This window comes from Erythrolamprus reginae, chromosome 2 (assembly GCF_031021105.1).
Source record: "Erythrolamprus reginae isolate rEryReg1 chromosome 2, rEryReg1.hap1, whole genome shotgun sequence".
Classification (NCBI taxonomy): domain Eukaryota; kingdom Metazoa; phylum Chordata; class Lepidosauria; order Squamata; family Dipsadidae; genus Erythrolamprus; species Erythrolamprus reginae.
In genome coordinates this window covers 245,076,816-245,090,077 of record NC_091951.1, presented here as the reverse complement: position 1 = coordinate 245,090,077, position 13,262 = coordinate 245,076,816, and the positions used below count along the sequence as shown (strand labels likewise).

The window sequence follows — 13,262 nt, the reverse complement described above, 5'->3', positions numbered from 1 at the left end:
AATGCAGTGGAATAGGACCGACAGTCTTCATACTCTAAATAAATGACTTTTGTGATCACATTGCAAGGAACTGTGTTCTCTTCACCGATGATGTAAAACTCAACACCACCGATAACACTGCTATCCTCCAAAAAGACCTTGACTTTATGTCAGAATGGTCAAACATCTGGCAACTCCAAATCTCAACCAACATATAGAAACATAGAAGATGGACGGCAGAAAAAGACCTCATGATCTATCTAGTCTGCCCTTATACTATTTCCTGTATTTTATCTTAGGATGGATATATGTTTATCCCAGGCATGTTTAAATTCAGTTACTGTGGATTTACCAACCACGTCTGCTGGAAGTTTGTTCCAAGGATCTACTACTCTTTCTGGTAAAATAATATTTTCTCATGTTGCTTTTGAACTTTTCCGCAACTAACTTCAGATTGTGTCCCCTCGTTCTTGTGTTCACTTTCCTATTAAAAACACTTCCCTCCTGAACCTTATTTAACCCTTTAACATATTTAAAGGTTTCGATCATGTCCCCCCTTTTCCTTCTCTCCTCCAGACCATACAGATTGAGTTCATTAAGTCTTTCCTGATACGTTTTATGCTTAAGACCTTCCACCATTCTTGTAGCCCGTCTTTGGACCCGTTCAATTTTGTCAATATCTTTTTGTAGGTGAGGCATCCAGAACTGAACACAGTATTCCAAATGTGGTCTCACCAGCGCTCTATATAGTGGAATCACAATCTCCCTCTTCCTGCCTGTTATAACTCTAGCTATGCAGCCAAGCATCCTACTTGCTTTTCCTACTGCCTGACCACACTGCTCACCCATTTTGAGACTGTCAGAAATCACTACCCCTAAAACCTTCTCTTCTGAAGTTTTTGCTAACACAGAACTGCCAATACAATACTCAGATTGAGGATTCCTTTTCCCCAAGTTCATTATTTTACATTTGGAAACATTAAACTGCAATTTCCATTGCTTTGACCATTTATCTAGTAAAGCTAAATCTTTTACCATATTACAGATGCCTCCAGGAATATCAACCCTATTGCACACTTTAGAGTCATCGGCAAATAGGCAAACCTTCCCTACCAAACCTTCCCCTATGTCACTCACAAACCCAGAACAAGTGGCACACCGCTTGTAACCTGTCTCTGCTCAGAATACTCGCCATTAACAACAACTCTCTGATGCCAACACTTCAGCCAGCTGCAAATCCACTGACCTATCCAGGGATTAAGTCCAATCTTCACTAATTTATCTATCAGATCTTTATGTGGAACCTTATCAAAGGCAATAGGCAATATCCGCGGCACCACCTTCATCCAATACCTTTGTGACATAGTCAAAGAAATCAATGAGATTAGTCTGACATGATTTGCCTTCAGTAAAGCCATGCTGATTTGGGTCCAATAAGTTATTGCTTTTTAGGTGCTGAGTAGAGTCTCCATCATTTTAACTACAACTGATGTCAAGCAAACTGGCCTGTAGTTACCAGCTTCTTTTCTACTGCCCTTCTTGTAGATAGGCACAACACTGGCCATTCTCCAATTGTCAGGAATATCTCCTGTTAACAGGGATTGGTTAAACAAATCAGTCAATCCTACACACTGGCAAAGAGAATCAGAACACTAAATGCAAGCTGAATAGACAAGACCTTGCAGACAACCCTCACTCTGTAAAAGACCTTGGAATACTGATATCAAATGACCTAAATGCTAAAGCCCACTGCAACAACATCGCCAAAAAGTCTTCAAGAGTTGTTAACCTAACCTTACATAGCTTCTTCTCCAGTAATATCACATTACTAACCAGAGCATACAAAACTTTCGCTAGACCAATCCTTGAATACAGCTCATCTGTTTGGAACACACACCGCATTTCGGACATAAATACATTAGAAAGGGTCCAGAGATGCTTTGCAAAAAGAACTCTCCACTCCTCTACTTACAACAGAATATCTTAAGAAACCAGACTTGAAATCCTAGGCTTAGAAAGCTTAGAACTACGACTTAAGCATAGTTCAAAAAATCATCTGCTACAACTTCCTTCCTGTAGACTACTTCAGCTTCAACCACAACAATACACGAGCGCACAACAGATACAAACTCAAAGTGAACCACTCCAAATCTGACTGTAGAAATAAAGCTTCAGCAACCAAGTAGTTAATGCTTGGAACTCACTACCTGACTCTGTAGTTTCATTACCAAACCCCCAAAACTTACCCTTAGACTATCCACTGTTGACCTCACCCAATTCCTAAGAGTAAGGGGTGTGCATAAGTGCACCAGCGTGCCTACCATCCATGCCCTAATGTTTCCCACTTATTAGTACCCATCTCATGTATAATAACAGCATTATATCTATATCAATGCATACTTGACAAAATAAATAAAAATAAAATGACATTCTTGACTTCGGTCCATCTAGTCCAATGATCAACTTATGACATAGTACAGCTTTGCTATATGGTTATATTTGTTTAATGAAATTGGCTTTTCGTTCCTCAGTAGAAAAATGAACTGAAACATGGAATTAAAAGCATGTGATTCAGCAATTGTTCTACCATAGTTCCTTTCTGTGTGCGGCACTTCAGGCCAAGTCTTTACCTAGTTTTTATGTTTTCTATTTCCTAGAATGGTTTGTCAAAATATTTACTAAAACAACAAAGTTCTAAAAAAAAAATCTTTTAAATATCTTTACATGCCGTCCTAATGATCTGAAAGAAAACTTCGTTGGTATGCAAAGGAATGAAATACCAACAGGAAATCAGGTAAGAATATTACAAATGCTATTTTAAACTCAAATGATTTTTCAGACTACGATGCTCTTCAACAGGTTGAGTCACAATCGGCTATATGACTAGTTTGCTAAAGAACAATACTGTACTCGACTAAATAAATAAATAAATATCCACAAAGAATTCTAATCCTGGGCAAATGCCTCAAATCTAAGTTTCTCTCCTCTCCAGGATGTATCGAGCAAGATCCGTCTTGCCTGGAGTGGAGTGCTTCTCGGAATCGGACTCTTCCTAATTTTTTCTTTATTTTCCTTTATTTGTTTGTTTTGTCCAATACACAATACACAATGAAGGTTTTAGAGGATATATACGAGTAGAATGTATCAAAGAGAGTATAGAAGAGAAAATATAGGAGTAAAATATAACTACAGAGAATAGCAGAAAAGATATAAGAGATAGAAGGGATAGAAGGGATAGAAGAGAAGATATAGGAGAGACTATAGGACAGAGGACGGTTATCAAAAGCAACAATTCCTAATGGGATTTGCAAGCCGGACATTTGCCGGTCGACTTCCTCGAAGACGAGCAACCCTCACGGACAACGCTCAGGCATCTCAACCCTGATCGTCCGGCTCGGTTTTTCCTTTTTTTTTTCGTGGCTTTGGGCAGGTGTGAGCGCTGGCCGGCGGGAGAAAACGAGGGGGAGGGGTGTATAGAGAGAATGTGTGTGAGGTGTGAGCGGGGGGGAGGGGGCGTCGAAGGCCGGCGAGGGCCTCGCGCGGGCTCCTCCTCGCCAGCGTCAATGGCGCGCGCGAACTGCCAGCCAGCTGCTCCGCTGACGTCACGGCCCAACCCTGCTTTTTTTTTTTCCTTCTCTCAGTGTATGTGTGTGAGTGTGCGTGAGAGTCTCTCTCTCTCCCTCCCTCCCTCCCCTCCCCACGTGTTGGAGAGAGTAAAGTTTGTTGTTTCCCGTTGTCAGGGCGACCTTCCCCGGCCCCCGCAAATGGGCGGAGTTCGGAGGCGAAGGCGGGGCGGGGCGAAGCTGGCTTGGAGTTTATAAGTAAGGCCACGGCGGGCGCGCGGCTTGACAGTTCGGGCCGCGCGGGCATCCCTTCTCCGCCGTAAAGTAGAGGGAAGAGAAAGAAGAAGGGAAGAGAGGGGGAGAAAAAAAAAGCCGGAGCGCGCGCGTGCGAAAGGGAGAAGAGGAAAAAAAAAAGAAAGAGCGAGAAAGCGCCAGCCCCGCCCGCCAGTTAGCCAGCCAGCCCGCCAGCCAGGGACACGCGGCGGCTGTGGGAAACTACTGAAGTCCCCTCATGGCAGCGGCGCGAGCAGGGAATCCCCAGGAATTGCCTCGCGCCTTCCAGCTGTTGGTGTTGCTGCTGACGCTGCCGCCGATTCGCGAAGCGGCTTTGGCGGCTGCTGCTGCTGTTACTCCCTGGCGGGGCTTCTCCTCCTCGTAGGAGTCGCTCGCTGCAAGACATCTCCGCACTCTTTCGCCAAAAGGACTTTTTTTTGGTTCTTGTTTTGAACGCGACTTGCAATATACTGTGTGTGTGTGTATATACATATATATATGCATATATATTTCTCCACAGATAGGTTAAACTAGTTTTCTGTGCCTTCCGACCACGCAGCGGCTCTTGACACGTTAATGAGGTGGGTGGCATTCCTCCCTCCTTCCCCTTATTATTATTATTATTATTTATTTATTTTGTCCAATCCTCCCCCCCCCCCCGCCGCCTGGATCCGACCTTGGAATTTAAAAAAAAAGTTTTTCAGTGTGCAAGAATCCAACGGCGGAGCTGCTCTTTCTCCTTCGCCGCCTCCTTCCTCTTCCCTCCCTCCCTCCTTCATTCCCTTCGCTCCCTCCTTCTTGGATGTACTAGGCAGCCGTCCCTCATCGGTGGCTTTAACTCTTCCTTCTTGACATTTTTTACAGGCAGCCGCCCCCCGGCGAGTTTGACATGGCACTCAGCGGCACCCTCCTCCCTTCCATCTCCACCTTCGCTACGGCGGGCACGGCAAGCAGAGAAAAAGCCTTGAGACAAACAGGTGGCCACAACGTGAGTATCCGCTGGGGTTTTGGTTGGTTGGGGTGTTAGGCAGAGGAATTCTAATTAATAAATAGAAATATAACAAATAAATAAATAAATAATTCTGCAGCGCCTGGAAGGAATGTTTTACCTGGGATCAGCCCCACTGTCGCTTGAAAGATATAAATATAAATGCAATATATATAATATAATAATAATAATAATAATAATAATAATAATAATAATAATAATAATAATAATTTATTAGATTTGTATGCCGCCCCTCTCTGAGGACTCCGAGCGGCTCCCAACAACATATATATGCATGAGAATGTGTGCTGGAACAGGTGTAGAGTTCACTTCTTTGTGCCACCCTAAGCAAAGTAGTGTCCAACGCGCCGAATCTTCCCCTCGCTTTGCTGAAAATAAATAAATAAATGAAAGCTCTCAAATTAGCTTTTTTTTTTTTGCTTTATTTTTAAAGCAGTTGGGCATTGATGAAAAGTTTGGGAAGAAAATGATTTTTTTTTAAAAAAAAGGCTTAAATGACAAAAATGGAGCCAAAAAAACGTGTTCCCCCAGAATCTGGATTCCGACGAGAGTTCTAATCAGATTTCCAGATTTCCCTGCTTCAATTATCTGTATTATAAAATAGGAAGCAGGCTTTAAAAAAAGAAAACAGAAAAGTAAAGGAAGTCATTCTAACTTTTGTGGTATAATTTTATATTTTAATCTATGAGCATGTGAGATTTTTTTTCTCCAAGGTAATCCAGAGATTAACTTGCCTTACTAAAAACGTAACACACAAATCCACACTGGGTGTACACTAGCCCCAAATGCACCATGGCTCATGATGTACTCAATCAGACTTTCTGAGTTTGCCCAACACAAGGAACCATCAGTTAAACTCCTGGGCTTGGTTTGGCAATCCATTTGGCTAAAATGTGGTTTGCTAGTTGCAATTCAGTGTGCCATGTACATGCAGAAGTGGGTTTTCCCCCCCCTTTTCTCTTAATTCTTGGGTTGTGGCAAAAACTTCTTTACCGTTTGCGTAGGCATAGATTTTGCTTCGAGTTTAAACATCAGCATTTTGTATGAAGTGAGAGGAAACACCCATGGATAGAAAAATATACCATGAAAGAATACATTGAATTAAATAAGAAACTGAAGTATGTGGCGTATCACAAACCAAATCATGGGTGTGGATGGAGATGTTTAATACATTGGCAGCCTCTGGAAATATATACACCTACTCATGTGCCTAGGTTAGCTTTTCTTTGTATTGTTTCAGGCTGATGCCTTGCTTCTCTAGCTGCTATTGTATAATGCATGCAGCCTCAGAAAACGCCTACATGTGCCTAATTATTGAGTGCAATCTAATGCATTAATGTGGCATGTGCAGTTATTGCAAAATCAGTTTATTTGTATTTTCCTAAATCTATGACTACATTTAAAAAAACCCTTTCTGTCATGATATTAATCACATTTACTGGATCTGGAAGAAAGTTTTAATACATAGATAAAAGTACTGGAAATGTACATATAACCTATATACAGAGGCAGTATAGTAAGTATAAACTAATGACAGGATTGCAAAGTAATGCCTTTATTTTTATCTTGTGACTTTTGAGCAGAATGCTGCTCATGCTAGACACTAATAATTATGGCTTTAAAATGAGTTAGTTAAGCCCTGTAGTTTCAGACTTGACAGTAAAAATTCTGGCATAAGCTCACAAACTAGGTCTCCTTCGTGCCCCCCTAAAAGTCACGTAGCACAAAATGGAGAAGAAAAATGAGCAGCTCTGTGTTAGCGTGTGATAATTTGAAAATGGTTTACACCTGGCCCTAAAAACTCAAGTAGCAGATTTTTGAGAAGAAAATTCCTAACATTCATTTTTGTAATCAGGTTATTTAAGTCAGTCTTTCACAAATGCCCGCACAGTGTTGAATATTTAATTTCATAGCTCCACTTTTCAGCAGTTGATTTCTTTAGGCTATGCAACCACAGTTTCAAATGTATACAGAGGAGGGTTTTCTGTAGTAAAAAGAAAAAGAGGGCTAACCCAGTGGCATTATGGTAGAATTGCCAACTCAATTATATGATCCAAAGAGTCATATTTTAAGCATTTTAAGGATTTTTTTTTCTGTAGGTCTATTAATAACAACTACCTTTTTTTTTTTCCTTGTGCTTTTCTAGACTTAAAAAAACCCTACTTGACGTCTTAGTTGATTTGGCCAGCAAACAAAAGGAGACTTTCCATTAATGCTACATTTTTATCTTCTTCACACAGAAGTGGAGGGAGGAGCTTTCCCACCTCAAACGGTTCCCCCCTGTACTGACAGGACGGCATTTTGACTTCTCTTCTGAGCTGGAAAACACCATCAACGGCAACAGTGGGACTATGTCAAGGCGGGAGACGGAGGAATTGAATGAGCTTTTGGACTTTGATTTCATCTTGTCGAATTCCCTGATGCCCCAGGAGCAGCCCGTAGCCGCCGCCGCCGTTGTGAGTGCTCCTGGTTCTTCGCCCTCTGTCACGAGTAGCACCTGCCCTCCTGTGACCACCTGTGATTTTTCCTACCAGCAAAGGGAAGATCACCCTGGAGGTATAATGTACACTAGAGAACATGTTCCAGCTGCCCCTTTCAACCTGGCTGATATAAATGACGTGTCCCCTTCGGGTGGATTTGTAGCTGAACTGATGAGGCCAGATCTGGACCCTGTTTATATGCAACAGCAGCAGACCCAGCCGCCGCCACCACCACCTCTTCCCCTAGGCAGCCTTCATGGGAAATTTGTGTTGAAGGCTACGGTGAACATGGGAGAATGCAATAACCACATCAAGAACAGTATTGCTGCTGCAGCTTCCCCCTGCACAGACGGACCTGTGCCCCCTTCGGTGTACAACCATGTGCCTAGAATGTGCCCCAAAATCAAGCAAGAGGCAGCACCTTCGTGCACCATGGGCCAATCCCATGGGAATAGTCCAAGGGTCCAGCCGCACGACTTCTCTTTGGGTCGGCCGTTACCTAGTAGAACTAATCCTCCCTTGACTCCAGAGGAGATGATGTCTCCTAGAGACTGCCACCCTTCCCCCCAGGGCTTAAGTCACTCGACTCTTCCACTTCCTCCGGGCTACCATCCCGGCCCGGCCTACCCTCCTTTTCTTCCAGAGCAGCTGCCACCCAACGCCCTCCAGTATCAAGGTCAGTCTTACTATCTAAATGTTTTTGGAGAGCCTTTAAGTATGCCTCGCTTGGTACAAGGGATGATGCTGACTCCGCCCTCTTCACCTCTAGAGCTGATGCCTTCTGGGAGCTGCCTCTCCGAAGAAACCAAGCCCAAGAGGGGTCGGAGGTCATGGCCCAGGAAAAGGACTGCCACACACACCTGCGAATATGCAGGCTGTGGTAAAACATACACAAAGAGCTCTCATCTCAAAGCACACCTTCGGACCCATACAGGTAAGAGCGGCTTAATAATGCTTTGCTCCAATAATGCTAGAAGACTGTTCTGATATAGACAATTCAGCATTTTACTGAAAGACAATTGGGGATTAGTCACGTTTATTGCTTAAACAGATTTAGACATCCTCTGCCACCTGGCCACATGTTGTAGATCACATATTTCTCAGCACGCAAAGTATAGAGAAATGGAGCCAGCCATTATCCCTCGGCTGAGTCCACACTCTAGTTTTTAGAGCCAGTGGAACCTGTCTGATGACAGATAATAGAGGGTGGAAAAAGAAAGATTGTACACCACTTTCACATCACTTTTAGCTATTATTTAGCAATCACCCTATGAATGTTTTCTAAGAGGTATCTCTTGAGTGTGCTTAGAACTGCAGTTTTAAACTCCTGCAACTCCAGCAAAAAGTCCTGAGAATTATTTGAGAGGTGCAGCATGATCCATGGCATATTTTGTCTTTTCCCAGAATCGCCTAACAAGTTTGGGTGCTGGGGTGCTGGGTGGATTTCGATAGAAACCTACAAATCCTGTTCAATGGGTAACAGGCACACTCTAAAGGAGGGGAGGCGATTGCTAGTGTTTAGTTTGTGTGGATTAGAACACAACTCTGTTATTAACACAAGGAGTTAGAATAGCACCACTTCACAACTGTATTAAATAGTGGGTTGTAGTCTTATCCATTAACATAGGAGTTTAACTGACAAAAGCCCATTACAATTATGGATTTGCTTTCAGATTGAAGGTATTGGTTAAAATGGCTCAAAATGACTCATTCCCGGCTGAGGAATTGTTTTGCAGATAGATGCTTAGCACTGCTTGCCTGGCTAAGGCCATGTGGCTAGTTAATTACAAGGTAGCTAGAAATCCAAAATGAATTAATCATGTTTATCCTGATAACATTATTGACATGTTTCTTCAGGGAAATGGATGCTGCAAATAACCACAAATTGTTTATTTTCTTGCTCTTGTTTTGGGGTTTATGATTCCTGTTCATTCTCATTTTCTATAAATCATCCAATCTTAGTTTACTGACTATGATCCAGGAAATCAAGTTTTATATGGGAGTTGTTTTGAATTTATTTAAACCAGACTGCTCTCCCGCAAAACATTGACCCTTCTTTTCTTTTTTCCCCCACTGCATAAAAGTAACTGCCAGTCAACAGTCCTCTTGATAATTCGTTCTGGAAAATCTCTAATTCTGGATTTTTCAGCCCCCTGCATAAAGTGACAAAAAATATCAATTTAATTGGTTTCTGCTGCTAAGATTTATATAGACCACAAGTTACAAAACGTTATTTTGAACATTGTTAGTTTACTTCACGTAACTAATGTTGCCTCGGAAGAGTTTCCAAAGGAGCTTAATATTAAGTCAATATATTTAAAATGACAATGTGCACGTGCTTTCTGATTAACTGTGGGTTAAAAGTGCAGGAACATGAACTATATGTACCACTCCACCCCAATATTTTCTAGATTATTCTAAAGGATTTATCTCCAGTTAAATAATTTAGGCTGCCTTGTTAAAAAAAAACTAAGCAAGATAACCTCCTAATTTGAAACATGATTTTCATTTATTTCAGTGACATTTCCACAATATAACAATGGTGGAGACTGTCAGTCCATTTGTGGTAACAGTGGTGTAAGTGCACAGTACAGACATGGAATTAAACCCTGTTCTCCAGGTGGTTTAGGAGAATGAACTTTAAAATAGATTTAACAAGTTTGATAAGTTGAAATTTTCATGAAAGCAAAAACATATTGTTAAACATCAAAGCTTCACTATGATGTTTCTTAGTGCTATTTTTTTTTGTCTGTAGCTGAAAGATGATAGGAGTACTGTAGTTCTATACTACTTTAATCCAGAAGCAATCAGAAAAGTTTTTTTTTTTAAAGGAGTGCATAGGTCATATTGCCACACAATCAGAAAAACCGTTTATTGTCTTATGTTTCTATATATGTCCTGATTTCTGAGTACATAGAGGCTGCTTGACAGATAATATTTTGCAATAATTTTGCAATAAAGTTGAATCACTGTTACTTATATCATGCACTGATTTTTAAATAAGTTCTAGGCAACCATGAATATTACCTTAGCATTATCTTTTGAAAGTGGGAATTCCCTAAAATAGTGAAAAAGAAAACAATAGAATGTGCCTCCTTGGATGCTCAAAAGCAATTCTCATTAGCCACTGGTAGATCTCATAGTTACAGGTTTAGTATCCTGTTCCCTTTCACTTTCTTTTATTTGGTTGTTTCCAATCATGTAATATATATATTATGAGAGCTACCTGTGGCTAATGAGAATTGCTTCTGAGCATCCAAGGAGGCACATTCTATTGTTTTCTTTTTCATTATTTATATATATATTTATATATATATATGTAATTAAACTACTTTTCAGAATTCTGGGGAAAGAAATAGGCAACAGTTCATAAGAGGCAATTTTGCTCAGCCAATAGAATGCACGTATCCAGGATTTCTTGAATGTGCAGGGATAGTAACAGGTGTCTCTAATCATTGGAGAATTTGTTAACGATAATTGAAACGGACTTGTATTTATTTTGTGGTCCCTTCATTGCGGCTTGTTTCAATATTTGCCCCAAATATAGAAGTAATTGATGTGGTTCTTTATTTCTGAAGGTGAGAAGCCCTATCACTGTGACTGGGAAGGCTGTGGCTGGAAATTTGCCCGCTCCGATGAACTTACACGTCACTACAGAAAACATACAGGCCACCGCCCTTTCCAGTGCCAGAGGTGTGACAGAGCGTTTTCCAGGTCTGACCACCTCGCCTTACACATGAAAAGACACTTTTGAGAAGGACACAAGGAACTTTACCTTTATAGCCTGGAGAAGATTCAGTATTTGACAGCACAAGGACTGTCACAAGGGAAGGACTCCACTTTTAAAGCACTACAGAAAACCCCAGTGAAGTCTTCCAAAAAAAGGGGGGGATCAAAATGAATGAACAATTTTAAACAAATGTGGATTTTTTTAATAAACAGAGGGAACAATGACTGGATTTAAAATCATCATTCCATTTAAAAAAAAAATCTGACTTGAATCTTTCTGGACTACCGAATGCCAAGGACTGACTGGAAGTCAAGGATATCAGGGTTAACGCAAATGTTGAGGGGAGGGATGGATGAGTGGATGGATGGATGGATGGATGGATGGATGGATGGGAAATTACGTAGGGAACCAACTGGTGAAGACAGATATGACACTAGTAGAACAATAACCCTGCTTTTGAAGGTTCTTTACCTCAATCGGGCTAAAAGCTTTACTTTTTTTCCTTGGAAGACAGAAAAGCAAGTTTCCAAAGCACTTTTGTAACAATTTTAAAAGGTGTATTGTTATGGGAAGAAAGCAAATGTACATATCGTATTTAAATGCAATCTAAAAGCATGCCTTAAGGAAGTTGAGAAATACAAGCTTGATCCCAGATGCACTATATGATTTTATGAAAGGCATGTTAAATCCAAAGCATTGAGCCTTGCTCATATTGTGGCAATAGTGATAAATCCACTATGATTACTCTTTGAATGTCATGCCTGTCTTCACCCTAAATTCCCTTAAAAGAAATTTTCAATGCAATCTTGTAAACGTGATATAATCTTGCAATTTCTTTTACCTTCCAAAAGCCATTAGTAAACTATGTCAAATGGGGAAGAAGAAGAAATTCAGATACAAAGTTGTGGTTAAAAGTCTATTTTCATGGTGCTGAATGACATTTGGTTCTTAAGGTACCAAAAAAGGAAGCCAAAGTTCTCAAACTGCTGCATATTTGACAAGGAAATATATTTTGTCTTCCGATCTACAATTAATGATGACCTAAATCAGGTTAATAAACCTGGTTTATTTGTGTTTGTTTAATTTTCTATGCAGACAGTCTGTAATGCACTGTGGTTTCAATGTGCAATAATTTGTACAATGGTTTATTCACAAAAATGCCTTAAGCAGAACAAATTTTTTTCTATATAGGTCTTTACATATTAAATATGTAATATAAATTTAAGGAGACTTCTATTTTGTATATTTTGTAAACTATGAAGTGAAATGAACATTTTGACAGAGTTTGTATTTTGCATATTCATTTTGCTGAAAATAACTTTTAAATAAACCTATTTTATCTGAGTGGATTTTTATTCTTTTTCTAAACTGTTTTAATATGCAATGAAAAGCTTAATGAATAGTTTATATTTAGGCATAATGTTCAAGAGCTGTGATATTTCCATGTTTTAAAAAGTTCTACAGTGCTTCTAGCCAACTTTACTCTGATGTGAACACATCAAATTCAGTTTAGCTTATCCCCAAAATAAATTATTCTGAACTGTTCAGCATTGATTCTAATCAAGCATTGTGATATAATATATCACAATATAATATATATATAGTTAAACATATTAATATATATTAATAGGTTTTAATTTAATCCTCCCTACTTCATTCTTTTCAGAATCCATGCATCCCCAATATATCCAATTTAATCGTTTGAAATATTTAAATTGGTGGTTTTTTTCCTCCCATGCTGCAATTTCTCTGAAATAACTGCCACATTTTTGTGGAGCAAAGAAACCATGTTGCAGTGTACCTTAACTATTATGTGGTTAAATAATAATATTGTAAAACTATGTAGTAATTTAGGGAGAAAAACTATCAGAGATAGTTGGCAATGTCCAAACATTCTAAGTTTGATATATTTATTATTTAAACATATTTTATTAGGCATTCTGGTCACCTGCAAAGTTTATCTCAAATGATTATTTAGGTTGAGCCTATATCTCTTATATCTAGCGTTATATTATCTTGAAAATAAAATTTTATCAAATTAAAATTTATTTTTATGATATTTTCAAGACTTGGGGTAGAATATGTTGCTATAAAACTTCAAATCTCTTTAAACAGGTTAAAGACGTTTTAGCTTAAAATTGCAAATAGCTCCTTTCTTTTTATTGAAGTTCAGATTGTGTTTCCCAATTGCTGATAAAGTAAAACTTGGTGTAAGTTGTCATTTGAAG

At 39.7% G+C, this 13,262-nt stretch overlaps 1 protein-coding gene across 3 annotated transcripts; it reads left to right on the top strand.

The window, feature by feature from the left end:
- The first annotated feature begins 3,826 nt into the window (after positions 1 to 3,826).
- On the top strand, positions 3,827 to 12,378 carry KLF4 (KLF transcription factor 4). Of its 3 annotated transcripts, none has more exons than XM_070742404.1 (5): positions 3,827 to 4,396; positions 4,680 to 4,803; positions 7,068 to 7,980; positions 8,074 to 8,238; positions 10,883 to 12,378. In XM_070742404.1, exons 1-5 carry the CDS (start codon positions 4,392 to 4,394, stop codon positions 11,056 to 11,058), a joined length of 1,383 nt encoding a protein of 460 aa, XP_070598505.1. In that variant the 5' UTR covers positions 3,827 to 4,391; the 3' UTR covers positions 11,059 to 12,378. The 3 variants fall into 3 exon arrangements, with proteins under 3 accessions (XP_070598505.1, XP_070598504.1, XP_070598502.1); XM_070742403.1 differs by having other exon boundaries at positions 3,839 to 4,396; positions 7,065 to 7,980; XM_070742401.1 differs by having other exon boundaries at positions 3,839 to 4,396; positions 7,065 to 8,238.
- Positions 12,379 to 13,262: the final 884 nt, after the last annotated feature.

Coding starts and splice junctions, on each gene's coding strand:
- KLF4 (XM_070742401.1), top strand. Junction 4,804..7,064: donor GACAAACAGGTGGCCACAAC/GTGAGTATCCGC, acceptor TTCTTCACACAG/AAGTGGAGGGAGGAGCTTTC. Junction 8,239..10,882: donor ACACCTTCGGACCCATACAG/GTAAGAGCGGCT, acceptor TTATTTCTGAAG/GTGAGAAGCCCTATCACTGT.